At 44.9% G+C, this 27,275-nt stretch overlaps 1 protein-coding gene across 2 annotated transcripts in view; it reads right to left on the bottom strand.

The window, feature by feature from the left end:
* BAX (BCL2 associated X, apoptosis regulator) overlaps positions 1-27,016 on the bottom strand; it is a 57,214-nt gene extending 30,198 nt beyond the window's left edge. The window contains exons 1-5 of one of the 2 annotated variants that reach the window (XM_032981205.2): positions 26,673-27,016; positions 25,492-25,770; positions 22,178-22,226; positions 10,948-11,115; positions 232-367 (exon numbers count right to left, since the gene is read on the bottom strand). In XM_032981205.2, the coding sequence (XP_032837096.2) occupies positions 232-367; positions 10,948-11,115; positions 22,178-22,226; positions 25,492-25,594 (456 nt within the window). In that variant the 5' untranslated portion in view covers positions 25,595-25,770; positions 26,673-27,016. The remainder of the gene's footprint in view (positions 1-231; positions 368-10,947; positions 11,116-22,177; positions 22,227-25,491; positions 25,771-26,672) is intronic. The other variant, XM_032981216.2, reaches the window with a different exon arrangement.
* Positions 27,017-27,275: the final 259 nt, after the last annotated feature.

The following is a 27,275-nucleotide window of genomic DNA, read 5'->3' as shown; positions in this document are numbered from 1 at the left end:
CACCTCCACATTTAGAAACATGTGTTTAGAGTATTTGGCTGCTGCGATACATTTGCACATATGCCACTTCATTAAGCTATTATTTGTGGCCAGGTCACTTCTGAAAAAGAGCTATATAGCTCAGCGGGCCTTTACCTAATAAATATAAAAAAATAGCTTAGTTTATTATTGTAGTTTACAACGGAGCCAAAGGGCCTGGTAGCGTGCGGTTGTGTTCCCCGAGGGATGTACCTTCATCACAAGGCGATAGGCAAAGTAGAAGAGGGCAACGACGCGGCCCCAGTTGAAGGTTCCGTCGGCAAAGATCTGTATGGCGACCCTCATGAAGAGCTCCCGCGGAGACTCGATGGGCATATTGCGGATCATCCTGCGTGAGAAAAACACAACGGTGGTGATAGACAAACAGGTTACTGTCGTGCACCTCCGATATAGCGCAGTTGGCTACGTATGGCGCAAAAGTTCAACGTACATACGTACGTACAAAATGTATCACCGGCTGAATTTGTTTAAATAGGCCGTACTCTGTTGAAGCCCCGAAAGTCGAAACTCGGTGGCGGGGGGTTTTTTCTGCAAAAACAAATGCCGCTGGAAGATATGGGCCTGGAAGGTGTTTCGAACGATGCACCTAAATGTTACTTATTCATCATGTGGTATAAGTAAATTTTTGGTGGTAGCAATTAAGGTACAAAATTTGGTTGTGAAAATTGGTCTTCAAATTACTGGCGAGCTGAAACAAAAATAAATGGCACGTTAAAACTGTTTTACACGACGCGGAATTTTAATTTGCCTGGCCATGTTGGGTGATGCAGCATCTCTGGACAGAAATTTGGCCAGATCATGACGTGGCCTCAAAAAAATATATATAACTATGAATCGTAATATTGGCTGCGAAAACCCAAGCGTTAATTTAATTAATTAATCGGTGTATCACTTCACCTCTCTACTTACAAAGTAAACACTCTACAAATATATTTTTTAAATCACTACCCTAAACTATGCTCACAAAACAATGTTTTCCAAGCAAAACACATTTGGACTGCACTTCTTACTTTAAAGTTATGACTAATTAAAGGAAGACAACTTCCAAAAGTCAAGCATCTCTTATTCTGTCACTGCATCCCCCAAGGCTGTGTCATCTCAGAATGTCCCACAAAGGAAATTAAGTGACTCTCAGGAGTGCTGTCAAAACTGCGGCACGACTGCATTTCATAGAACACGATCATAAGTGGTGCATTGTGGGACCTGGCACGATGGCTACAACAGGATACGCAGTGTGGGAGTTGGCAAGATAGCATTCATATTGGCAACCACATTGAGCCCATCAAGCCAATTAAGCTCGATGTGCGCACATGTAATTGAAAGAAAAGATCGACATATTTGTACGAAAGAACCCATTGCTTTAGTATGACATGGAATAAGTTTGTATGTATGTTGAACATGCTTTGCACCGTAGTACATAGCCAACCGTGTTAATCGGAGGTGTGAATATCTCTACGGTACATTGCATCTGGACATCTGTGAAAAACAGCTTCACAGGCTCATCGGATTCCTCCAGGAAAAATAAAGATTTCTGATTCTGATTTTGATCCAAGTCTAGCATTCTATTTAAACCATGCCATCTGGGAAATAGCCCAGCCCAGCCCAGTCTTTAAGCAGAGTGCCCCACTCGTGCATCTTGGGCACTGATGCAGCCATCGAGTATGTACATGGCACCTGACGCAGTGTAAAATGGTTGAGCCAATATCCGATTCACTTTGGCACTACGGGACTGTGCCAATGCACCTCATTCATGCCAGGCCGGGATGAAGGAACACACAACACTACTTGGTTTGCAAGGCGATGAGGTTAATAATTAGAGGATGACAATTAAACTTCTGCAACTGCCTAGAATTTAAGCTGCTTTGACAGCAAAAGAAAGAAGAAAAAAGGGTGTTCTGGAGATGCCACTGCCGCCGAATGTGAACAATGTCTTAATTGTCGTGCTATGGTCAGCTTATTTCTTCAAAGACTAAACTCCCTGTGCATTGGCGTATTTTTCAGTTAATCCGACACTGATAAGCACATGCGTACGCATGTTGAACTTCTTTTGCACCGTACGTAGCCAACCGTGCTAATTACCGCGGGGGGGGGGGACTTCACATGAATAGGAGGGAGAAATGAAGGTGCGGGGGAGGAGGGAAACAAAGCCTGATCAATGAGTGTGAGCACGTGCGTGGGAGATAGACCGGACCGCCAATGGCTTCGCAAAACATTGAGCTCACCCACTTCCAGCAAACGCAAAGAGCACTGTACGCGTTTTATATGTACCCTTGAGGGTCTCGCCATCGTCGACTCTCACCAAGTGGCCCGAATGGGATTTTGTTGCATTGCGTGCGACAACAGCCACCGTGTGTCTGGAGGAAACCAGCGCACACGTGCGATCATGACAGCACTCTAAAACGTCACAACAGAGAGACGAAACCCCAACTTGCTGTACCACATCGTGACAGTCACTCTGTAGTGGTGCGTCACACGTCGTCGTCAATCCATATCTGCGTGAACCCACAAGGCCGTACCCATGCGGCAGATCGCAAGGAATTACGCTTGAAGAAACCCCGCTCAAAGTAACTAATCTCCGTAGGGAATAATTCTAGTCCGTGCAGCTTTAGCTCTACATCGACTACATTCAGCTCTCTCGTGTGTTTTCGGGTCGGATCACGTGGCGTTTGGCACGACGTCCGACATTTCGCTCTACGTGATGGGAGCTACTCCAGGCGCCGAACAGCGCGTGAAGCGATACGTTGGATGTCGGAGCAGACAACGTGGGGTTACAGCACGCGGTACAAGCCGAAAGCACATCGGTGCTAAACTGGCGTTGTGCAAGGGTGCAACTATATTGAGTACTCTCCTGAAGTAGACACTTAAAAAATTAGACACTCTTTGTTGGTCGGTTGTAGTGGAACAATACATAGCACAAGCTCGTAGCCCAGCCTTGTGTGGACTGTACTATACAAATATTCTTTGAAACATGCATACGTTTGCCAGGATCCCCCCCCTCTCCTCCTTTGTTGATGATGAGATGCAAATCTCAAGGGTTCATCTTGCTTTAAGAATAACATTATTCTTGTTGTCGTTCGCGATGTTATTTTGTGATTCTAATTACGCTCACAATCACAATAAATCGATCAAATCATAGACAAGACTGGTAATCATACCAAGCAGCTCGAGTAACCCTCCTCTGCAGTCGTGCATTGCACGGCAGTGTTATCAACAATTGAGGTTCATACTCGAAAACCGTTGATAACCCCGCATAGATATATTGTAAAGATACCCCACCACGTTAGCCTCATTGTAACATAAATACAATCGGACTCTTGATTGTAGGATAACCCGACAGGTGGCTGCACTATGAGCCGCACACATTCACTCACGACATCCACTCAATCCGCAAAACCTCGAGCGAAGGAAGCCCATTGTCGAATCGTATCGCTTTGATGCTGCCGTTTTTGTTCTGTGCCGATGCACCACAGATCTCCCTTGCAGACTCAGGCTGGGTAACTGGCTAAATGGGACTTTTCGTGTAACAAATACAACATCGATCGATTGGTTTTATGAACATTAAACTTTAGGAGGGTAAACTGTGCATATGTACGCAGGAGAGGTCGTCAAACGGTATGTGGCCTCGCAAGTACCCAATGAGTGAGTATATGCACAGCGCTCGGTCAATCCACTGCCGTAAAAGGGTGTCCCCTTTCCCATGACGTTTAACCCTTCGGGGTTATTTGACCATACTTCAACGTGCTGGTCAGTACAGGCTAATCAAGGCTGGGAGCACACAAGTACAGTAGAACAAAATGATTTCTGCACCGTGCTCTGCAACGAGGACAGAGTCATATTCCAAAAGCATTGCAGACCCGCTAGTTACGTCCTCGCTATAAGCTTTAAATTCACATCGAACAGCCAGGGACACCTGACGTGGACGTGCAGAAATCTATAAGGTCATTTTGGGCTTCGTCTCACTTTAAACGAGCGTTTTACTCGTCGGCCGCGATCGTCAGCCCAAGGGAAATAGCAAAAGGGCAGAAAGGTGGAAGAAACGGGAGTGGGAAGGAAGTGGGAGGAGCGGAGGAGACCTCACCTGCGGGTGAGCAGCAGAGTCTTTAGGGGTGAGCGGCAGCGTGAGGAGACAGAGACACAATCAGGCGTGAGTGAGGCGAGGAGTTTTCACTCGCGCGCAAAAGCCAGGAAATTTCAGCATTCACAACGCAACAAAGACACGCGGTGTTCCTGTACGGCAGGGATGGGGAACCCTCTTACATTCATTTCATACGGCCGCAAACTTCCATTCATTTAATTTGCGGCCACATAAGGCGCCACCGGTGGTTCGATCCCGACTGTAACGCCTGTCTATTTTGAATTTTGCATGTTCTCTCCGTGGTCGTGTGGATTTAGAAACACGCATTTAGAGCATTTTCCCACAATACATTTTCACGTCATAAGTCGCTTCGTTGAGCTATCATTTGTGGCCAGGTCGCTTCTGAAAGAGAGCTGTATAGGGGCCATCCATTGAGTACGTGCGCAAAAATCTATCAAAACTTGACCCCTCCCCCCTCCCTGGACGCACGCGAAATTTTTATACCCCCCCCACCTGCGTACGTTCGCTTGACGCACCCCCTCCCCGAATCCTATAGAACGGTCGATATTTAATCCACGCAGAAACGATCAATGATTAATCATATTAACATGTTTAAGAAAACAGATAGTCCACCGCTGGCTGATTTGTTATTATCGAGGCTTCACCCCCCCCCCCCCCGTTTCCTATGCTACGTACATTGTCAGTAGGTCCCCCATACGCAGGCGTACACATTTGGGTTAACCCCCCCCCCCCATCCATGCGTACTTACTAAATGGATGGCCCCATAGCTCACTGGGTCTTACCTGGTACAATAAAAATAGTTAAGTTTGTTTAGTTTAATAAGACCTAATATTTTAAGAGCCTACAAATTATATTTCTCTGTAACTGCATATACCTTAACCGAACTAAGCAGGTACTGGAGGGGAATACTTTTGACATGAAAACATTGTTTCCGATTTTAACATGCTCATATACTTGTGTTATTGTGTGACCCATCAAAGGTATATATTTGGCTCTCTGTTGTGTCCATAGGCTTGAGTGACTCATCAGTTAATGTGTCAAATTGATTCTTACTTGTGCATTTCAAAAAGTGTATCTAGACCGTAAGATGCGATCTTAATCGACGAGCTGATGGATCGACATATCACCACTGCCTTTCAATCAATCCTCTTTCAGAACCTCCATTCCTCATCCTTGTACAGCAAGTGGAGATGTTGTTGCATGGTAGACACTTTGAGAATAGGTTTTCCCCTTTTTTCTGGCAACAAAACAGGTGTTAAGATGTATTTGAAGTTTTCGTGACAGCAGGAATTACTCTTTGGTTCTTTCGGTAAAGTTACGTAGAAATAAAAAAAAATCCCCCCTTTGTCTCTCATTGACATACTAATGTATCTGCCCCAAACCCTCCTCACTCTCCCCCATGCCGCCGATCTCTCCTGTTACTGCAGCCCCTTCTCCCCCCTCCCTCCCCCTCTGGGATCGATATAATACCTCGTCAGAGGCGTCTCTCTCTGCATGTCTCTCTCTGCATGTCTCTCTGTCTCTCTCTATGTCTGTGTTTTTCTCTGTGTATGTCTCTCTCTCCGAGCTTGCATTTACATACAGTTCTCACCTGATGACGGTTGCTTGTGTTGCAATCGAAACGTCGTGATCAATTTTTTTTTTTCTACGTGACTTTACCGAAAGAACCAAAGAGTTGGTGTTAAGATGTTAAAACACCAAACTGAAACCTTTTACAAGGAATCATGTCTGCATTAACCACAATACTTGTGGTCAGAATGCAAACAAAAAACGTATTCTGATAATATATGCATTGTCTTTGAAACTGATTGGTCCACACCAGTCTCAAAACGGTGTTAGACCAGAGGACGCCAAAAGGCGCTTGGTGTATCTTTGTGTGCGTCTCTCTCTGCATGTCGTTTGCCTATGTTGTTTCTGTGTCTTTGTTTTCTTGGTGTCTCGCTCGGTGTCTTTGTGTGTCTCTTTCTGCATGTCTGCCTGTTGTTTCCGTGTCTGCGTTTTATCATTCATTCTTACCTGTTGATGGTTGCTTGTGTTGCAACCGAAACGTCGTATTGTATTATTATTTGATTTTATTTTCTACGTGTTTTTACCGAAAGAACCAAAGAATAATTATCAGAGTAATGAAGGCTCGGGATGAGCATCTACATCATGGAACCTCCTTTGCCAGTACCAAAATATGAGAATAGGTTTTCCCCACGTGGTAGACGCTTTATAAAACGAGTAACAATTATTGCAATTACAGCCCGTTTCAAAACCACTGCCGCACAAAGACCTCCCCCGCTGTGCCGTTCACGTGGGGCCGTTTGACCAGACCCCACCACGCTGGTCAGTGGGTCAGTTTGTATCTTTTCAAATCTTGCAAAGATTTATGATTTACTTTTGACCTCGTGAAAGTAAGGCATGAGAAATGAATTTATGAACAATTGTGAGTGAAGATAAGCTTTAAAAAAAACACACACATACACACCACATAACTTACAACACAAGTTATTCACAAAGCAGAAGAGGGAGCTTTGAAATGCAGCCAGCAAATGGCTATGCGCGGTGTGTGTTCCTTGGCATGAGTCACGGCTGAGGTCCCGGGTTGCCCCGGGGGAGGATTTCATGCCAAAACACTGAGTCGACACCAATGATGAGCCTGGGTTCAAATCCAAGTTTAGCCACCTGTGACTAAACAGGGCTCTCTCAAGCATAGAGAGTTTTTGATGGTGTCAGTCCCAATCTTGATTTGAAGCTTTTGTGACTGCAGGAATCCATACTCTTTGGTTCTTTCGGTAGTCACGTAGATAGAAAAATAATGAGCCTCAGCAGTTATCCTGCTGTGTTTGTCTCACCTGATGACGACTGCTTGTGTTGCGATCGAAATGTCGTGATCTATTATATTTTTATCTACGTGACTTTACCGAAAGAACCAAAGAGTATGGTGTCAGTCCGAATTTATTTATGACTGCATAAAAAACCCATCGGATTAATCTTGGTTTGGCACCTTATTAGTGAGGTGCAATGATGAGTTCATGAATACCGATGCTTAAAGCAATCACTTGTGTAAGAATACATGTTTCTAAATTCATATATGTTGCATGCAATGGGTTCAAGAGGCTCACGCTCTGGTCATTGGAGGCTGCGACGTCCCCCCCCCCTCCCCCAAGCAAATTCTTGAGTCTCGTCACAATCACGACATAATCAAATCGCCAGGGCCGGGGGGGAAGGACACCTTGTCACACCTTAACTCAATGTATCATATTCATAGTTAAATGTTGCTTTAATTGAATGCGACCAACAATCTTTTCAGGGACTACACAAAGTGTGGATAACAGATCTATTGAAGCGATAAATGGACATTCGAAAATTAGTTGTGACATCGGCATCCACGGGACCCTCCTCTGAAAAGGTGATGCACTGCTCACTCGACGAGTTCCTAATGGAAAAGTTCTTTACCACTTCAAATGAGGCCAACAGTACAACTGGGATACGGCCATGGACAGCCCTTTTGTCAATCCACTGCTGGATAAGTGGGGCCTCACTCCGCCGTGAGCATCATCGGGGTTATTTTACCATACTTCACCATGATGGTCAGGGTGGGTTGGAGGTGGGTCGGTAAGTACAGTACAACAATAGATTTTGCCGCAATGCACCTTGCGGACAATATAGCCCAACAGCTGCCTAGAACACCTCATTTATGCACAGTGGCTGAACATGCAAACACCAAAGTGGGTGTCCTGAGATCTGGGCGCCGTGGTGGCGAGATGTTAACTACCTAGCCTGGTATACAAGAGGTCATGAGTTTGATCCCGACCCTGACGCCTGTATATATGGAGTTTGCATGTCTCTCAACCCGTAGTGGCGTGGATTCTTCTCCAGGTCCTCCAGGTTTTCCCTCCACATTTAGAAACATGTATTTGGAGTACTTGGCTGCTATAAATTTCCACATGATACGCGACTTTGTTAAGCTATCATTTGTGGCCAGGTTGCTTCTGAAAAAGAGCTATATAATAGCTCAGTGGGCCTTATCTGGTAAAATAAAAAAAGATTAATGTTTTAATCGTTTTTTGTAAGTTTAGCTTAATTGGGTTAAATAAATTCAGCAACAACAAAAAATGAGAGATGAGTCACGCGTGTTCCTACACAGCAGCTCAGTTTCATCAACACGGCATCACGGGGTTTGTTTCAGCCGCTTTATTATTATTTTGTTTTGTAATTGCAAGCGGTAATATTTTCCACCTCGGTGGCTCATGCGCACACGTGTACGAATGTGCGGGTGCAAGTCGGGAGTAGTAACGTAACAATTGGCACACTCCGCTTCGAACCCCGAGACACGAGTTCAATTTCCGCTCACAGCCAACTTCGGTGATGAAGATCTAGATTGGTCCGGAGGCCTCCCTTAGGTTGACTCCGCGTTAAAGGAGTACCTTGTGCAATGTGAAAACATTACAACTTTAGAGGCAAAGGCGGTCGTGTATGGAGCAGGCGACTCACCCACTTCTGGCCTTCATCGATGGTCGCTAACAGCACTTGTCCCAAGAGTGTTAAATCTTTGTCTTGTGTGATTAAGACTTGAGTGGATCGGTAGTGTCGTGGTTAGCGCACTGCACTACAAATTCAGCAACACGACTTTGTTCCCCGACCATGGCTAACATCAGTGGAGGTTACCTGAACTGATTCTGCGCCTCGCCTAGGAAGACCCAGCCTTAACGGAGTACCTTGCGCGGCATGTAACCATTAGCGCTGGGGAGACAAAGTCGGCCGATTGCAGTTCTGGCCGCCACACTACTCCATAGTGTGTTGTGCCAGCCTTCAATAATGCGTTTGCAAACAGCAACACTTGCCCAGACAGCTTGTATAACTATCGGGAGATCTTTGTCTTTGTACACAGCTATTCCATTACACAGCACAGCACCTGGCCAAACCGGTTCTGGTCCTATCAAAACGCATGCTCCCTCCAGCTCGGAGAGATGCCTCCGGCATCCATAAACAAGTGCCAGACACAATCTCCTGCTCTCTGCCTTCCAAAACCCCTCCTTACCCTTCCCTTGAATGCACTTCAAAAAGTTCCCCCCCCCCCTCCACAATTATATTCAAATGAGGCTGGTTACGCAGGAGCTAGTGCCTTGTGCTGTAAAACAAGCAACCCGAGTTTTATTGACGAACGGGCCTCGGCAAATATCAGTGGCGAGTGATAATTTGACGCAGTTATGGGCCTACCCTCCCTTCACCAAGCTGGACTGACCACAGCATGTTGAAATTTGGTCCGACAAGCCTCCCATAACCAACACGGCGTGGCGAGGCCTTCATCCAGCAGTTGATTAAGGGCTGAACAACAACATATCGCAATTGTGCTAACAGAGTTCTGTTGTTACGACACAAATACATCTCCTTTCCAAAGCAACACAGGTAGCAGTGTACCACCATCTGTTATGAGAATGGCCCCGGGAGATGACATCACAGAGAGGCTCGCAGCGTCGCATTCATTCGTCGATAAAAATAGATCCTAACGCTCAGGATGCGTGCATCCGATTCATCTTTCTTTTGTGTATGTTGCATGTACTCGGTTCACACCAAGGATCTACCAATGCTACATTCACCACAATGTTTTACAATTGACTCTTGAATTCATACTTAAAATCATGACACTTAATTGTAACATTCCGAGTCCCTTAATGAGGGGGCATACCATTCCTATGCCACAAAGCATGAAATAAGTGAAACTCCAAATTTAAGTTTAATGGGGAGGTTTTTCTGAAGCCAAATTTCCAAAAAGCCAAACTTTGCTAAACTTTTTTTTTGTGCAGCCAGTGATAACTGGGCTGAGACCATCAACAACAATGTAGCCAAATTTCAATGCACAACAAAATTTAATTCGATATTTCTTTTATTGATGATCATGCTGAGACTACCAACTCACTCCACTTCAGAACCCGGTGTGTAACTATGGGCGGCTGAAACCCGGATTCGGATCCAATATCTCACTCATCAATCACTCACTGTCAATGCACCTGACACGGTATTAACCCACAGAGCTACCTGGCCACCTCGCTCAGAACGGCTTCCTGGACGCACGTACATCTGGGCACCGTGCCCGTGAGCCCATTTCCTCCTCTTGCCACAAAACCAGACTGCAGTCCTGGCACCCATTCACCCACCAGCATCCTCCATGGTGTTTCCATGGGAAGGGTCCCGACAGGGAAGGCTGTTCTATACCAGTTTTTCTACGAATGTCGACTCTTGAAGATCCAGGCGATTTGGTATTTTAGAAAATGTGAGCGAGTGTGTGGTGTGTTTTACGGAATGGAGTGGTGGCGTAGTGGTTAGCATAACGGTGCTATGGACAAACCGTATGCTATCCACGATTAGTGGCCATAGCTTATATCTGTGGCAAATATCTGAACCAGTCCGGGGCCCCCCCTCGGTAGACTGAACTTCAAATCAGTACTTGGTATGGTGTGTAAACATCAGCACTTGGGAGATAAAGGTGGTCGGAAGTAGTGCTTGTCACACCACCCTCTCTCGTGCCCCGTGCCATCCTTCAAATGTGCTCACTAATAACACTATCTGCAGCAGTCTTTCAAGAGATTCGGGGATCGCCGTCTTTTTGCCTGACCTCCATGTGTACACGTGTGTGTGCGCGCGATCATTTTCATTGTGTCCGATTGTTGCATTGCGTGTACGTGTGCGCATTACATGGTGTGCGCGCTAGCATGAACGTCGCACGCATGCGTGCCGAGCGCGCACGTACAAGCGTACGAGCGAGCGCTTGTGAATGAGCGAGCAAGCGTGTGCATCGAAGCGTGCGTGTGTGCGGGGACACTGACTCCTGCAGTTTCTGGTCTCTGTCGAGCTCGTCCCCGATGAGGCGCAGGCAGTTGGCCACCTCGATTACGCCCTTGTCCTCCTGCTCGGCGGGCGACCCCCCCAACTCCTCCAGCGTTGGTGCGGGTCCCACCGTCTCCGTCTCGCTCTCCGCGCGGTCCAAAATAAACCTGACAGAGATAAGCCAGGGTCAGCAAGAGATATATACAAGACATATAGATCCCCCTATAGCCTTAAGACTGTCGGAGCAAGTGCTGTTCGCGAGCACCTATGAAGGTCGGCACGGCATAGCACCACACCCTGCCGCCTTTGTTTCCCCAGTGGCACTGTTTACACACCACACCACGTATTCCTTTGAGGTTGCATCAACCTAGAGAAGGCCAAGAACCAGTTCTGATGGTGTTGGCCGTGAATAGGAATCGAACTCTGGTCCCCGGGTTCGGAGCGCAGCACGCTAACCGCTACACTACCGCTCCCTGATATATAGACACACACACATCTTCGCAAAACAGCTGCAAGCGGTACTTATTTTATGCACCCCAGGGAGGCGTGATTTTATACATAGCAGGACAATGACGTAAATCAAAGGCTTGGAGAGGCATTTATCCAGCAGTGGAATGTTCATAGCTAATGATGACAAAGATTAGGGGGTTGATAGGCCGAAATTAACTCCAAAAACTTATATATTCTTGGTTCTTTCCGTAAAGTCACGTAGAAGGGAAACAATAATAAAAATATAAAACAATATTTATTATTTTATTGTTTCCCTTCTACGTGACTTTACCGAAAGAACCAAGAATATGAATCCCTGCAGTCACCAAAGCTTTAAATCAAAATCCAAAAACTTAGACGCATGACTTGATCTTTCTGCCAAGCCAGATAACCTACACGACCAAAACTATGAACCAGATTTACAACACACAAGTGGTAACTTCATTAATTACAGCTTTCACACCTTATTATAATTTGCGTTGGTCATAATGAATATTGTTAATATCAACTCTGCAGCCAAAGAGGTTGCACATTCACTACAAGGTATATTGGCAAGGTGGTAGTTGAATGTGGGGCCTCTGAAAAAATGTTGACAATAACCATATATAAAGTTGACTCAATTATCCGAGGTGTGGTTTATCCGATTTGCGGATTAACTGCGTACCTGAGATTTTGACATTAATTAATAACTGATGGATTGTCCCTTAAGCCCAAATTAATAGCCTAAAAACAGTTATACTTTGTTATTCTTAGAAATGTTTACCACTAGTCACGTTGCTTAAACTGAACAAAGATGTGCTCAGGTTAATCGAAAATCCACATGATCGCTTCTACAGTACAGTCGTTGCATATCTTTACAACAGCAGGGGTGTTTGATTGATTTTGATTGGCATGGCTCTGCTGTCCACTTAATGGGCAGTCTTCTGCACGGGAGCAGGAAAGTATGATCACACGGCACAAGCTTCGATCAGTGATCGTTAGTATTTGTTCTGAATCGAAAGAGGAATGATACAAATTATCAGTTGTGCTTCATTTTGAGTGACTTATCCGATCATTTATTTTGCGAGTTTTAATTTACTAAACTGTGCGAAGGCAGAGGAAACGGAAGTGTTGTTTTAACTTTAAATCAGAAATTAAATTTTCTTCACCTAAACATAATTTCAACCTATATTTGTGGTTTTTGGCATAGAGATCCACAGAAATTCATTTTTTTGATTATCCGCGATTTTTAATTATCCACGGCTGTCCTCCCCGTTATTTGTGCGGAAAATCGAGTCTACTGTATCAATTCAGGATTCCCATGCTCGCTTAAATTAAAAATATTTACACCTCACATTCAACCTCTCATTACATCACCTCCACACGGATGGTCACACTCAATAATTTATTTAATAATATACAATTTACATCCCCTGAAGCTGCCAATACTCAACAAAAAAAATCCAACTGTCTTGGATTCTGAAATGCTACGGGTCATCAAGATTTTCTGGGAGACTCCCTCCCCACATCTCAGGCAGCTGTGTACCCTAGCAGTCAGCATTCTTGCCTCCGAGTCAATATGCCCGTGCATAAACGGCCGACCGATGACCTGATCCCAACCAAAGCTAAACACGTAATTTCAGTTCGAGGTTATTACGCCTGTCGTTAAACCCGGGGAGAAGTTACGGACGACATGACACTGCAACCCAAACAAGCGTGATGCAATTGCTCAAATCAGCATGTAAGTAAACCGCCAGGTGTTAATAAGTGTCTATACACAGCTGTATTCACTCAGAAACCCGACATAAAAAGGTAAGGCATTGGCAATGAACTCTCACACAGTTCAAGGACACTTCTTTCACAATGGGACATGCTGTCAGAGGCATCAAGTTGGTGTTGTTCAGTAGATGTTAAAGACCATGGCCAATTAATAAAAAAATTACGACATTGTCCCATTGTCATCAACAACATTCTTGAAAAGAACAAACATGATTGTCCCGAATGTAGCAAAAGCTACTTCACAAGTGGGTTATTCTCTGATGGTTCTCTTTTGAATTAAATAAAACAAAATCCCCTTTATTAATTGCAAGTTTTTTTTTGCAGCAGGCGTGGCCTGACATGGAGAGTGGGCAAGCACTTTTATGGGACCAAATTAACAGCTCAGAGTCCACCGCCATCCACCATCTACAAGTCGCAAAGCAATTGGCATTGGGCAAATACCAGAGCAGCAGCAACAGTTAGTGTTTGGACAAGGCAAGGAGACAGGATGGGAATTGCAGGTCATTCAAGATTCATAGATCAACCAAGGCGGATAGATTACAGCTATGCTCATGGTAGCTAGACGGCGCCAAAGCCGTCAGCGAAGCGAGTAATTTATAACCGATGAGAGTTGGGTTGACGCTAAGTGGCGGCAGTGGGGTAACCGATGACAGTGACGTCACCGGTGGTGGGGTTAAGGGTTGTGGTGTAAATGTCAATGCAGCATCACGCTTTTGCTAATTTTATATATTCCTGCATTGATGTCTCTCTGGAGTGCTTTTGAGTAATTTCCATTGTTTTCCAACGTACAGTATTATAATATCAATTACTTACGCAGGAATGCACACCGAGTCCTAGGACTTTTTTTCAGGATTATAGCAAACAAGACATTAAACCTGTGTCGTACAGCTCAGGATGCATACATTAGGTAGGTATTGAAAACATGATCTACACGGTATAGAAGACACCAACCTCCAGCAGGGCATCGACAAAAGGGGCTAAAAACGAGGGTCATTTCTTTAAAGAATCGCTCCCAAGAAAGGCGAATTTCTCATGAAAATGAAGCAACGTGGACTGAGTGGTTTGACGAGCAATACAAAGAGTTATTCTGGGTGAAAACTTTGGACATCAGCGATGATGACTGACCAAGTAGACTGCACTTCAAGGAGACTATGTACAGACATAACCCAGCTTCATCAAGGTCACTCCACTCATTGTTCTCTGGGTCAGACCACAGACTTTTACAACACCCCTAATATATCCTGAGTGGGGACAAGAAAATAATGAAATTGTAAAAAATATATATAAACTCAATCCATCAGGTTTTGTCGACTACAAAGAGAAAGCCCTGCAGTAAAACGGCTGAACAAACACTGAATGACACTCGGACGCAAATAATACTCAACTCAAAGATGGGAAAGAGCGAAAATAATGTAAATCACTACAGCACGCGCGTTATTCTCACCATTCAGTTAACATTTAACCGATGATTCAAGACGCTCCACTGCTTACTGCCGACGACATGCTCAAACGTGATGAAAGCGAGTGGGGATCTCGAAACGAATGGTCACAAGCGCATGCAGCCCTGCGAATCTGTCGTAGCGATTCAGGGTGCGGTTATAATGAAAAGAGGAACACTTAAAATCGGGTTTCCAGTTCATACATTTATTTTGAAGACGTGACATTTTTTTTAACTAAAAGTTGACAGTAAAAATCGATCTGTCAGATAACAATGGACATGTCCTTCCAGGATGAACATGCGTATGTCCTTTATGTTGGGTCAAATAAATGCACAAATACTCGCGCGCGCAATTTGATGCCCGCTAAGCGAGCGTAGTAATCGAATTTGAAATCTATGCGTCGTTACTTGCCCAGCTTTAACATCCACTTTACAAGAGTGACGAACCTTGGTCGTGTTCATGATGATGCAGCACAAACTTCAATTGCAGGCTGTGTGGTAAATTGAACTATCGGATGTGCAAACAGTCTCGGCAGCAAGCACACAGACTCCTAGGCTCCCCGCTCAGCCACCTGTCTTTCTTTTGTTTCAGCCTTTTATCAATCCACTGCTGGATGAAGGCCATTCCATGCCGTATTGTTCATGGGACCTGTTTGACCATACTTCGCCATGCTGGTCAGTATAGGTGGTAAAGGCTGTGACCGAGCACCGGTTCAGATATCGCTTGCTACTGATATTATCCGTGGCCTGGAAACCAACACAAGCTTCGTAGTACAGTGCACCACTGCTCTACCCAACATGTTTAAAAGTATATGTGTGCTCATTTTTGTTTTATTTACAATTAAAGCAAATTATATGTAAATGGAGGTGCTACTATTGCTTTCAGGCTAAGGGAGCGACCAAACTGTGAAAATGAGAGCGAAAATACAAACGAGAAAAAATTGCGATTATTTAATTGTTGCGATTCATAGAATTGTTGGGGGGCTATGAATTGGTTACATGACTGATAGATGTTACCGTAACACATTTTTAAATAATGACAACGCACATGTTTCACAGATTACATTTTAAACCAAAATTGCAAGCTGAATCTGCATTATGTTTAAATATTAGCGTAGTGCATTTTAAGGCACAACAGTGAGTCAGTCGTGATTGCACTTTGTCTCCATGAGCTCCAGAAGAAGGGCCTGTTGGCCTAAAAAATGAGCTTCTTTTATATTTTTGACTCCTTAAATATAATTAATTATTCAAAACAAGTCATAAAAGTGTTGGGCTAACATTTCATCAGCAGAGTTCAGTGCAGCAAAATGCATTATTGTACTGTACTATGCTACCCACCTTCACCAATCCGCACTGCCAGCATGGGGAAGTATGGTCAAATTAGCCCTCCACGACCCGTATGGCGTGAGGAGGAACTCAAACAAATGAAAGTGGTCTCCAACATATTATTTTGCGCTTAACATTCTAAGGCTATTGTATTAAAATATATAACATTAGTGAAACATTTTACTGCTATAAAGAATGAATTACTAAAATAATATTTTCAGATCATGACAAAATACCTTAAAGTAACAATGCAATACAATGTGTCATGTTCTATCAGCCTATGGGGCTTTAGAAACCAAATGCCCCATTGGAACCAAAAGCCCCGAGTGATCAATTTAAAGACACCCCACCGATTACTAATAACCCTCGTCTCATGCAATACATTTGTGTGTTGAACAACCGCGTAGGGTATCTGTAAATGGATTACCTTCATTTTACCAGCACCACTTATTTAAGGAAACAAACTCTGAAACGGTTTCGACCATCCGAGTCACATCAGCGGTGCACAATCCGAAGGTTACGCTGCGCATAAAAGGAAATAGCAAAAAATTATGAAATAATTCGTGATGTTGTTTTGGTTAGAGTGCAGTCTTGCCTATGAGTCAGACCAGGCGGGCAACTGACACACTTGTGCAAACACAGGCTCTGAAAGGCATTCAAAGTTCACACACCTGGGCATCAATCACCGCAACGCATGTGCAAACCTAGCCAACCATTAAATACAGATCAGCTGTCCACTACGGCTGGGATATAACGTATACAGTAAGGTCACGGTATAATGACACATCGTGCAATATCACATCTTAGGTACACGATACGTGCAATGGGCGACGTTATTCTATTCGTATATGTTGTGCCTCTTTGTGTCGCTTAGTATTGTTGTAAGTTTCTCACCCGCCCCTACTGGACATCTGTGAAAAAGAAGCTTAAGAGTTCATCCAATTTCTTCAGGATAAAGATTCAGATTATTCCAAGCATGCACCTCTCCGTCCTTTTTTTTCACAATGTTCAACTTTTGATGCATTTTCTGTTGTTATTTTTTTCAAGGCAGGTAATACGAACTGATTGTGCAGTAGCAGGAGGGATGGCAATGGCTTTGTGAGACCTGTGGACAGATCATGGCTGACAAAGATGGCAATGTTGTACGTAACAGGTTCAGGTCACGCCAGAATCCGCTAATGAATGCTGCATTCACACGAAGGTTATAGAGAGAGTGTGCTTGGTTTGAATCACAGCAATTCATCGTTTCATTGGACTTGTAGTGATTCACCCCCACTGCATCACAATTTGATAAAACCTACATATTTGTTGCCTTGTGCATATTGTTTTTCGTTTGTTCAGCCTCACGTGTCATTTGGGCTAAATTAAACTATGGTATATAACTTCCATGAATCGTACATTCTTACATTGACAGAAAGAGGAACACATGGATTTGAAACCATACGTAGGTTAAACAGGTCCCTGCAGGGTGGGCTGGTAGGACAAGTCTCTGCGCTGTCTATTGCTGATTTTACACCCAACGGCACGACATTTCACTTCGTTAAAATTGAAAGGGGATGGACGGACGGACGGGTGGACGGACACATTAATCTATTGCAGGCTGGTACACTCAGTTTACAACTTCGTTCCTACCAGTATAACATTGTCCAAACTATGAAACAAGGGGGCGTTTGCACGACACGTGATGGCGAGAGGGGACGATGTACAACAGTCAAGAATAATTACAAAGTGGCAGCCACCCGATGACGATTGCTTGTGTTGCGATCGAAACATTGTGATCTATTATATTTCTAACCACGTGACTTCACCGAAAGAACCGAAGAGTATGGATTCCTGCAGTCACGAAAGCTTCAAATCCAGATCACAACTTGCTTTTAATTATGTTTAAACTGGAAAAATTGCTTATTTTTATTTATTTTTACGTTTAATGATGAGATGGCCCTTTGGGTGGCAGGTTTGTGCCAGAAAGGCGCCACATTTTTACCAAAAATAAACTGACTTGGCTTGACAAATCAACATTCAATGAAAATACAAACATTTAAATGTTTTGCTCTTTGGTACAATACCTGGTGAACAAGTGGATGGCTTGATTAAATCATTCACGTGCAATTAGAGGACAAAGAAAATTAAATTTCTCAATCATTAGTGACCAGGCTGAGACCTTCAACTCACGACACTTGAGCACCCAGTTTAACCACGGATGGCTGAAGTCAGGGATATGTACGCAGGGTTGCTATTACTGCCAACCTTGATTGCGGAATGATTTTAGTTAAGTGCATTCCTGTATTTCGATTGGAATATTCATATATCATTGTTTCAACAAATTGTCAAGTTTCAAGGTCTCAGTTCGATTTACAGAACAATGTTTTTTTTGTTATTGTGGTACACTTAGAATATGTAGTTGTGTGAATCTATAGAATGTTCAATAGTATAAACCTATAAAATCCATAGGTGGCATTAACCTATACAATAGTATTTATAGCCCTTTGTTATTCCACTACTACGTGAAGGCCTTCTCATGCCACGTCAGTCACTGGGGATGTTTGAGCATACTTCACGCTGGTCAGTGCGGGTTGAAGGGGGCCCAGGACTCACCACCGATGTTAGCCGTGGCCAGGAGTGGCTCCACGTGCCAGACCCTGGTAACGTCCCAAATGACAGGCTGTCTTGACTGTCGTGAGTCTCGTGCTGTTTGATTCATGCTTTCAGGGCGACAGGGTTACCCTAAATCTGAGCAACTCTTGTTCACCATAATATAGTCACGCATGGGCAACTCAGCTCTGAGGCCAGGAATCAAACCCAGTTCGCCGAGTTCATAGCGCAATGCGCTCACCACCATGCCACCACTCCACCCGTACATTTTTGTGTTGGCAGTGGAGTCCAAGCATAAAGTTCACCCTTTATTTAAGTACTGTTAAAAGGATAATTTATTGAAATGTCAGCCTGCAACTATTTGTATTTTTCTGTCATAAAGCACATTCAGTGATAAAGGTGGCGATGATTGTTGGCTTATCCGAATGAAGCTGCAGACCTGTGTTCAACCACAGCCTTACAATGCAGAATAACGATCTCACTGCTAGTAATAAACGAGTCTGCATCACCACCACTTAACACTCAGCTCCCAACATTTGTATGCAGTGGTCCGGCATGCCCAGATGGCCACTGGCAGAGATTCACGCTGCCAAAGAACGTCAACAACAATTAACAGACACAAGCAGCTACATGCTTGGGGACCTAATCTTTCCATTCATCCACCCAGCGAGTGCCAACACTCAACGTTACGTGCCAGTTGTGTGTGTACACACACGGCTAAATTAATGGTCTTCACCGACTGATGAGTCTTATCCCCGAGTATGCTTGGGTTTTTTTTCTGGGGGTTTTTCTATGATCCCAGAGATCACCGGTTCAATCCCCCAGTGCAGTAGTTGAAAGAATGGCCAAGTTTCTAAATTCCCCCCCCACCCCAGTCATGAGTAATGGGATAAACTTTGGGTAGTCCCTCATCTACCAAGATGATTACGCCAGTGTGGCAGAAAATATGCATAGTGTCCTCTAGAGGGAGCTCTCTCTTACATGGCCTTCCAACAGCATTGACGTGAACAAGCAATTGCAGGGTCGTTCCCTAATACTTTAAATGTAATGCCTTTTTACTCAATGGTTTTCATCTCCGTACATGCTGTTGTTTTGTCTCACCATATTTTACTGCTTGGTGCGTGAATTTCAAGGAATTAGCAGCCTTAGGGGAGGTTTTGAGGTTTCCAGACATGTCTTGCACCACAGCCACAATAAATATGTTTACGACAAAGCGACTTCACACTTGACGTCACAAGTCTAAAGGGAGGGTATTTTCCCCCATCTTCGGCAGGGACAGAATTGTTCGCTAAAAGCTTCCCCTAGTCCAAATCCGTGCGCCACAGGAAGAGTCAAGACTCTTCAGGCTACCCACACCAAGCGGATGCTAAATATTCCAATGCAAGCTTATCCAATATTTAGTATATATTTAACAGTTATTGCACCTGTACTTTGCGATTTAACTTTTGATTGTATTTGTTGCGCATGCGAGTACACAAACAACTACTTACACCACTTTCGTGACTGCAGGGATTCATATTCTTGGTTCTTTCGGTAAAGTCACGTAGAAGGGAAACAATAAAATAATAAAAATATAAAACAATTAAATTCTCACGACGTTTCGACTGCAACACAAGCAATCATCATCAGATGTGGAAACACAACAAGAAAATTTTAAAAAAGTGGCGTTTTTTTAATGTTAGCACCACGGATAGCGATTTGACAGTTTGTTCAGATGGACGAGTCCATCTATGTTCGGAAAAGAGGAGGGGGGAGACAAAAAATAATGGATGCGGTCTGAAAGCCACCTTAAGCGTGATCAATCAATTAAGACCCGAAATGGTTTATCAAATCCTTCCAATGATTGCTAAGCCAGAATCCATTTTCTCGGTTGAAATTGTCTCTGTTTGTACATGTGGATAGCCTCATGAACCGCATTCGTGAACACAAAGCAGACCTGAAACACGGTAGGACCAACACCTCGGCCGTTGCAGAACATTGTTATAATTCAGTAGGTTCACATGACATTGATTTCTCCAAGACAGAGGTTCTTTGCAAGCCATCTGGCTACCAGGAGAGATTTGTTCATGAGACTATCCACATATACAAACACAGAAACAATTTCAACCGAGAAGATGGATTCTGGCTTAGCAATCATTGGAAGGATTTGATAAACCATTTCGGGTCTTAATTGATTGATCACGCTTAAGGTGGCTTTCAGACCGCATCCGTTATTTTTCGTCTCCCCCCTCCTCTTTTCCGAACATAGATGGACTCGTCCATCTGAACAAACTGTCAAATCGCTATCCGTGGTGATAACGTTAAAAAACTGCCACTTTTTTCAAATTTTCTTGTTGTGTTTCCACACCTGATGATGATTGCTTGTGTTGCAGTCGAAACGTCGTGAGAATTTAATTGTTTTATATATTTTTTTATTTTATTGTTTCCCTTCTACGTGACTTTACCGAAAGAACCAAGAATATACTTACACCACTATCAATTCAAATTGCCCATCCATGTATGACCAGGTAATGTTTAAACCACACTGCTGTAATGTGATTCTAAATCTTCACCATCATGATCATAATCATGATCTATCTACTGCTGAAGATACTTCCCCAAACCGTCAGCATCTTTCACAATCTTGCGTTGCAACTATCCACACAGCTTCATGCAAACGAGCTGACTTAATCACTCCATCTCCACCGACAATAGCCGTGTTCCCTACTTTGAATGCCACTCCACTGTTAAAACCAAACTAAGACAAATACCAAACAAAAGCTCATTTTGTGCTGCTGTCAAGCACTGGAGGTAATAATTCTATCAAATAACTTCCTTATGTCTACCCGCTTAATTAAATAAAATGTTGAGTCCATCAGCTTATGGGTCTTCCGTACCAACAACATCCTGTGCTCTGAGACAATTGTGATGTTGTGAGTGCATGACAAATATAATAAAATATAATAAAAATCGAAGGATAATTTCAAATTGTAATGCGACGCACAGTCTCAAAGAGAGAGAAGAACTTAGAGGTGAGAAGAACAACAGACAAGCGGGAAAGGCAGCCAGGCGGTGAGTCGTTGCCAAATGCCCCCCTCCAAGCTCTGTGGTCCTCTATACATTAAGGTACTATTAGCCAATTAATGAGTGTTTACATGTGGGAGGAAACCGGAACATCATGATAAAATCCCGACGTGAAAGGGGGCCACACTCTATCCCATAAAGGTGGAACATATGGAGTCCACATTTGCTGTGCAGTCTTCTGACAAAGCCATGTTGACACCCATGAAAATTGAGTTTGACAACATCTTTGTGATCCACCAACCTAAAATATATTGTTGTTGTTGTACCCAGCAGCATCTGTTCAAACAATGGGCCAGTTTTGACATGATGCATCTCCAGCTACATGCCATGCGTGTGGTGGTACTGCACGCCTATGATTTAAAGGCAAGGGTAGGTGGTTCACGCACTGCAGGTCTGTGGGACTCTGAAACCCACTGTATGTATGTTGCAGTTCTTTTGCACCGTACGTAGCCAACCGTGCTCATCGGAGGTGCGGGGGAAGGACAACACTGTGCTGCGAGGTGGCAGCCAGTAGCTTGATCAACCGTTACATTCGTACTTCACACAGGTTCCCAAGTCCATACCTGCGGAGGAGCTGCCCGGCCTGAACGTTGATGTGGTCGCTCACGGAGCCTGCGAGGGTGACACAAACACAGGAACGTATATGCCTTAGACACACTTAGGTTCCCTAGGCTTCCGTAATCATGCCCCAGTCTTCATTAGCTAGACTGAGGCACATTGGGAACGTTTATAATTAGGTGTAAACGTCTGAGGCTCAAAGCCAGGCAGACAGCTTTAGGGTCTGTAAATCGTAAGAATAATATTAATTTATTTACTCAGAAGAGCCTCGCTAAGCCTCAAGACTAATTTTTAAGAGAGTTTTGCATTTGTTCTATTCGACAATTCATTTCTGTGGTGTTGCTGTGTGGGAGGAAACTGGAATGCCTGGAGGAAACTCACAAGGCAGAGGGGATAACATTCCAAGGTTTAGCAAAAATTGGGTTCACAAACCCACTAACTGGCTGTTGTTATCTGGTGGCAACCTCCCAGCCCGTAGGCTAATATATCTCAATCTGCCATTCCTCACAGTAATCACAGAAAACTAAATTTTTTTATTTAACCTGTAAATTTACAATTATCATCGAACAAAGATGGTCACTGCATCTCACGCTTTCAGATACGCTTCTGCAGCCATCTGGAACGCTCTTCCTTCCAATATTAGGAATCCACTGGGAGCTCTGCACTTTTAAATCATCAAGATTGAACACTCATTTTTTGAGAACTGCTTTTTGTGTTTAGTTTGTGGTCCTTCACTCGCACCTCCGATTAGCACAGTTGGCTACGTACGTTGCAAAATAAGTTCAATATACATACAATATTTAGGTGCATTTCCTGAAAAAGGCGAGTGGGACAAAACGTCGAGATCTTCCTTTCCTCTAGGTAACATTAAAACAAGTGTTATTTTAATCAACCAGCTATTGTTTGTACAAGTTTACTGCAGAAAAATAATGTATGTTCATCTTCATCAGTCATGAACAATCTACTGCTGGATGTACATCCACATATAGTATGTAGTGCATGTGTGTCTTCAATGTCTTTCAGCATATAGGAGTATATAAAACTGCCCTGCATGTTTTTTCCCCTTTACATATAAACGTGCATTCAATGCATGTCTACGTTTACCAAATATGCCATCATTTCTAATCATACAAATATCAAGACGAATATGAATACACACATTCTTTCGTGTGCATTCTCCAAGGCAGCTGGTTAATGATCGATAAATTTAAGTTATCAAAACTCAAGTGATGTATTTTTAAAATGAGTATCGAGATGCATTTCCTCTCCTGTTTAACGTTGAGCCAGTGGTGGAAATTCCACAACCTTATGGTGGGAGGCTTGTGCAATCATCGGACACATATTGATGATTGCTTACCCACAAAGCGGTCCTTATTTTATCCATCTAGGAGGGATGATGGGCTGCGTCAACCCCTAACCAGGATTTTAACTGGCAAACCCTCCCCCGATTACGAAAATCTCGCTCTACCACCGAGTCGCCCAGCTGGATGTTCAGTGACGAGCAAACTCGTCTGGTTGAAATTGGGCAGACACTAGAGTCATCTGATAGGCGCTATAAAGGCTGTCATCTACAGGTCAGTGTGGGTAGAGTCTTGGGTGTAGGTTGAGGCATAATTTCTTAAATCTGATTCTGGCTTACATGCGTTTCCAAAATATAAAAACATGTGCTATGAAGAAGGGTCATTGCCCGAAACGTCGCTGATTTTTTATTTGTTGGCATGTGTGTTGAGTATATTTGTTTATAACCACTATAGTATGATATTAATGGTTCGGATGTCAAAATACATACATTATAATTATGCTAAGAAGCCTCGATTGATATGTATGTTGAACTTATTTCGCGCCGTACATAGCCAACCGTGCTAATCAGAGGTGCAGGGGAAGCACCACAAATCAAATACGTACAAGAAGCAGTTCCACAGAAATTCGTTTTCAGAGATATATGCATGCGGGGAATTACACTGAGTGACAGGATGAGGAACACATGTTTTATACAACATACGCGAGTTAAATACATTTTAAAAAATTACTCTAAGAACCGAAAGTACGATCGGGCAGGGGCACGTCGCTAGAGTCGCTAGAATGATGATCGATGGCGGGCGATTTCGGTTCACGGCAGCGCGGCACGCCAAGGAACGGGAACGCGCCCGCGAGGCTGTCCACCGAAGGCGATGGTGGTGGCAGGGTTGGAATGAGTTGGGAATGTTTTTATTTAACAAGCAAGGCCCACGAGTTATGTCGCCGTTTTTTTTTTAGAAAAAGCGACCTGGCCACAATTAATAATAGCTCAACGAAATGGCTCATCATGTGGAAATTCATAGCGGACAAATACGCTAAACGCACGTTTCTAAATGTGGATGGAAAACCGGAAGATCCGGGGAAAAATACACGCGAGTACGGGGAAAGAGAGATGGAGACACGCAAACTCCAAATTTACAACAGGCGTCAGGGTCGGGATCGAACCCACGACCTCCTGTATGCCAGGCGATGGAGTTAACATCTCACCACCGCGGCGCCCCGACAGACACAAGCGAGCTTGCGGAGGCCTCCATCCAGCAGTGGATTGACACAAAGCGATGCACGTCTGTGTTTACGATGTTGTTTACGAACTCTCACATAAACACCTCAAACCCCCCCCCACCACCACCACCGTATGTGACCTCCTACCCCGCCGCCAGACGAGTCCCCCTAGTCTCAGTCAGTACCCTCTCTCTTGTCAATGATCATCTCATCACCCGCAAAGCGCCTCCTCACTTTGGAAGAAGCCAAGCCTGGCCGATCACCGTGCATTACAGCGCAGCAACAATCCACGATACACCGATAACTTTGCTCCCTGGACCAGCCTTGCAAAGCGAGAGGTGTTCCGCCTCAATGGGATTTTTCCGCGTGAAATGTTTTCAAAGGGTGGAGAGAAAAAAAAAGCCGCAAACGCTTCTCGCCTGCCATAAATAATCAGCGGTGGCCAACCTGCGTCTGTTAAATACATCCACACGCGTCTCTATCGAGGGGGCACAACGTAGAACGTACTCTCACAGGAGCAAAGATTAACGAATCAACCTCGTACGATATAATAGCACATGTAACAACACTTCGGCTCATTACAGAACTCACGGGTTACTTTTGCTGCTTGGCCCGTTACAGGTCGGCCCACCCCCTTGACCCAACATGAACCCGCACTGACCAGCGATGGCGAAGTATGGTCAAACAACCCACAACGACGTCGTGTGGGTGGGGGGAAGAGGAGGAGACCATCATCCAGCAGTGGATAGCCAAAGATCCGTGTGTGTGTGTGGTGCGTCTCTGTAGACCGCCGTCTCACCTCTCCTCACCGCTCTCCCGGCTGAGTCCTCCCCGCCTGCCGTGGCGACGCCGCCCGCCTCGGCGTTCACCCCCGCCGCGTCCCCCGACGCTCCCTCAGACATGGCGCGTCGATCTTATAACCTCTCGCCTCCCGTCACTCCACCGACGACGACGATGAAAGACGATGACGACGACGATGAAACAAGTTGAAGGAGTTTAGAAGTTGTTGTTGTCGTCGTCGTCGAGACGAAGCACTACGGAGCCGCGCACACGCACGCGCGCGCGCGCGAACCTCTTCCTGGGGGGGGGGTGGGGGGGTGGTGTACAGGGCGGGGCCAACTCCGTGTGACGTCACCGAGAGGTCAGCGGGGGGGGGGGCAGCGTCTTAATAACGGTGACATGACGTCACCTAGCGCGATGCAGCTCACCGATCACGACGTCGTGTTGCCCCGAGAGGAGTAAAATAAGGGGGGGGGGGCGATGGTGTTAGACTCGAAGTGCACCTAGCCTGGCACAGGCGCCGTGGTTGACGTTACCGTCACTTAGTGGCGAATGGCGAGGGGGGGGAAGAGTCTTAACGTGACGTCATAGTGTGGCATCGTAATTGCAATTTTTGGAAAGCGAAATTGTTTCGCAGATATCGGAGGTGACTGAAGCAGGTAGTGTGGCCTCATTACGTTGGGGAATAATGTTAATAATAATAACGGCGACAATAATGCGGTCTGGAGACTGCGGTGACGCCTTACGAAGCAAAATTAGCACCGACGACTTACAAAAATACAGCCATAATCGGTTTCCAGTTGCAACACACACCCTCAATATAATTGTTCTTAAGTACAACACAACACTTCAGCCGTCGTCCAGCAGTGGATTGATCATGGCTGATAACAGTTTATAGACGTTTCTCGTACCTTAAGGCTCAAGAGAATGACTAAAACACATACGCACGTCATACATGTCAACCCCTTATCAGTGCCCAACCTTATTACACCAATGCAGACCTTATTGGTCACCCCGTGCCCTTATAAATCTCAACGTTCAGCCCACAAAGTCCCACCACAAGGGAGAAACACAAACAAAATATACAAAAAAAATGTTCACCGTATTGAAACGGCTGTACACCGTGTGGACCTGAACACTCAATTTCCCTCTACAAGAATGCGGATAAAACCGTATGGGTCGACAGGTATGCATACGTACGCCTCACGAAGACTTCTCACAGATCTCCAAAGTGGTTATATCCCGATAATATCACCGCGGTGAAATAAAAACTCTTTGTCCCGAGAGAAGCGTGCCCTGATCACCGTCCAATGTGCGTCCCAATTGCAGACAGTGCCCGGGAGGGCAGGCCTGGACATGCCCCGCAAAATGCCGACACTGCTTCAAGTCCAACTCCCGACGAACCCAGTCAACGTGCCGTTCGCCCAACACTGACATCCTGTTGGGCCAACGCTGGCATGCGGTTGGGCCAACGCTGGCATGCTGTTGGGCCAACGCTGGCATGCTGTTGGGGCAACGCTGGCATGCTGTTGGGCCAACGCTGGCATGCTGTTGAGCCAACGTTGGCATGCTGTTGGGGCAACGTTGGCATGCTGTTGGGGCAACGCTGGCATGCTGTTGGGGCAACGCTGGCATGCTGTTGGGCCAACACTGGCATGCTGTTGGGCCAACGTTGGCATGCTGTTGGGGAAACGCTGGCATGCTGTTGGGGCAACGTTGGCATGCTGTTGGGCCAACGCTGGTATGCTGTTGGGGAAACGCTGGCATGCTGTTGGGGCAACGCTGGCATGCTGTTGGGCCAAC

The sequence above is a fragment of the Petromyzon marinus genome, chromosome 3 (assembly GCF_048934315.1).
Source record: "Petromyzon marinus isolate PM22_M1 ecotype Great Lakes invasive population chromosome 3, UKy_Petmar_22M1.pri1.0, whole genome shotgun sequence".
NCBI lineage: Eukaryota > Metazoa > Chordata > Hyperoartia > Petromyzontiformes > Petromyzontidae > Petromyzon > Petromyzon marinus.
This window is presented reverse-complemented; position numbering and strand designations above follow the sequence as displayed.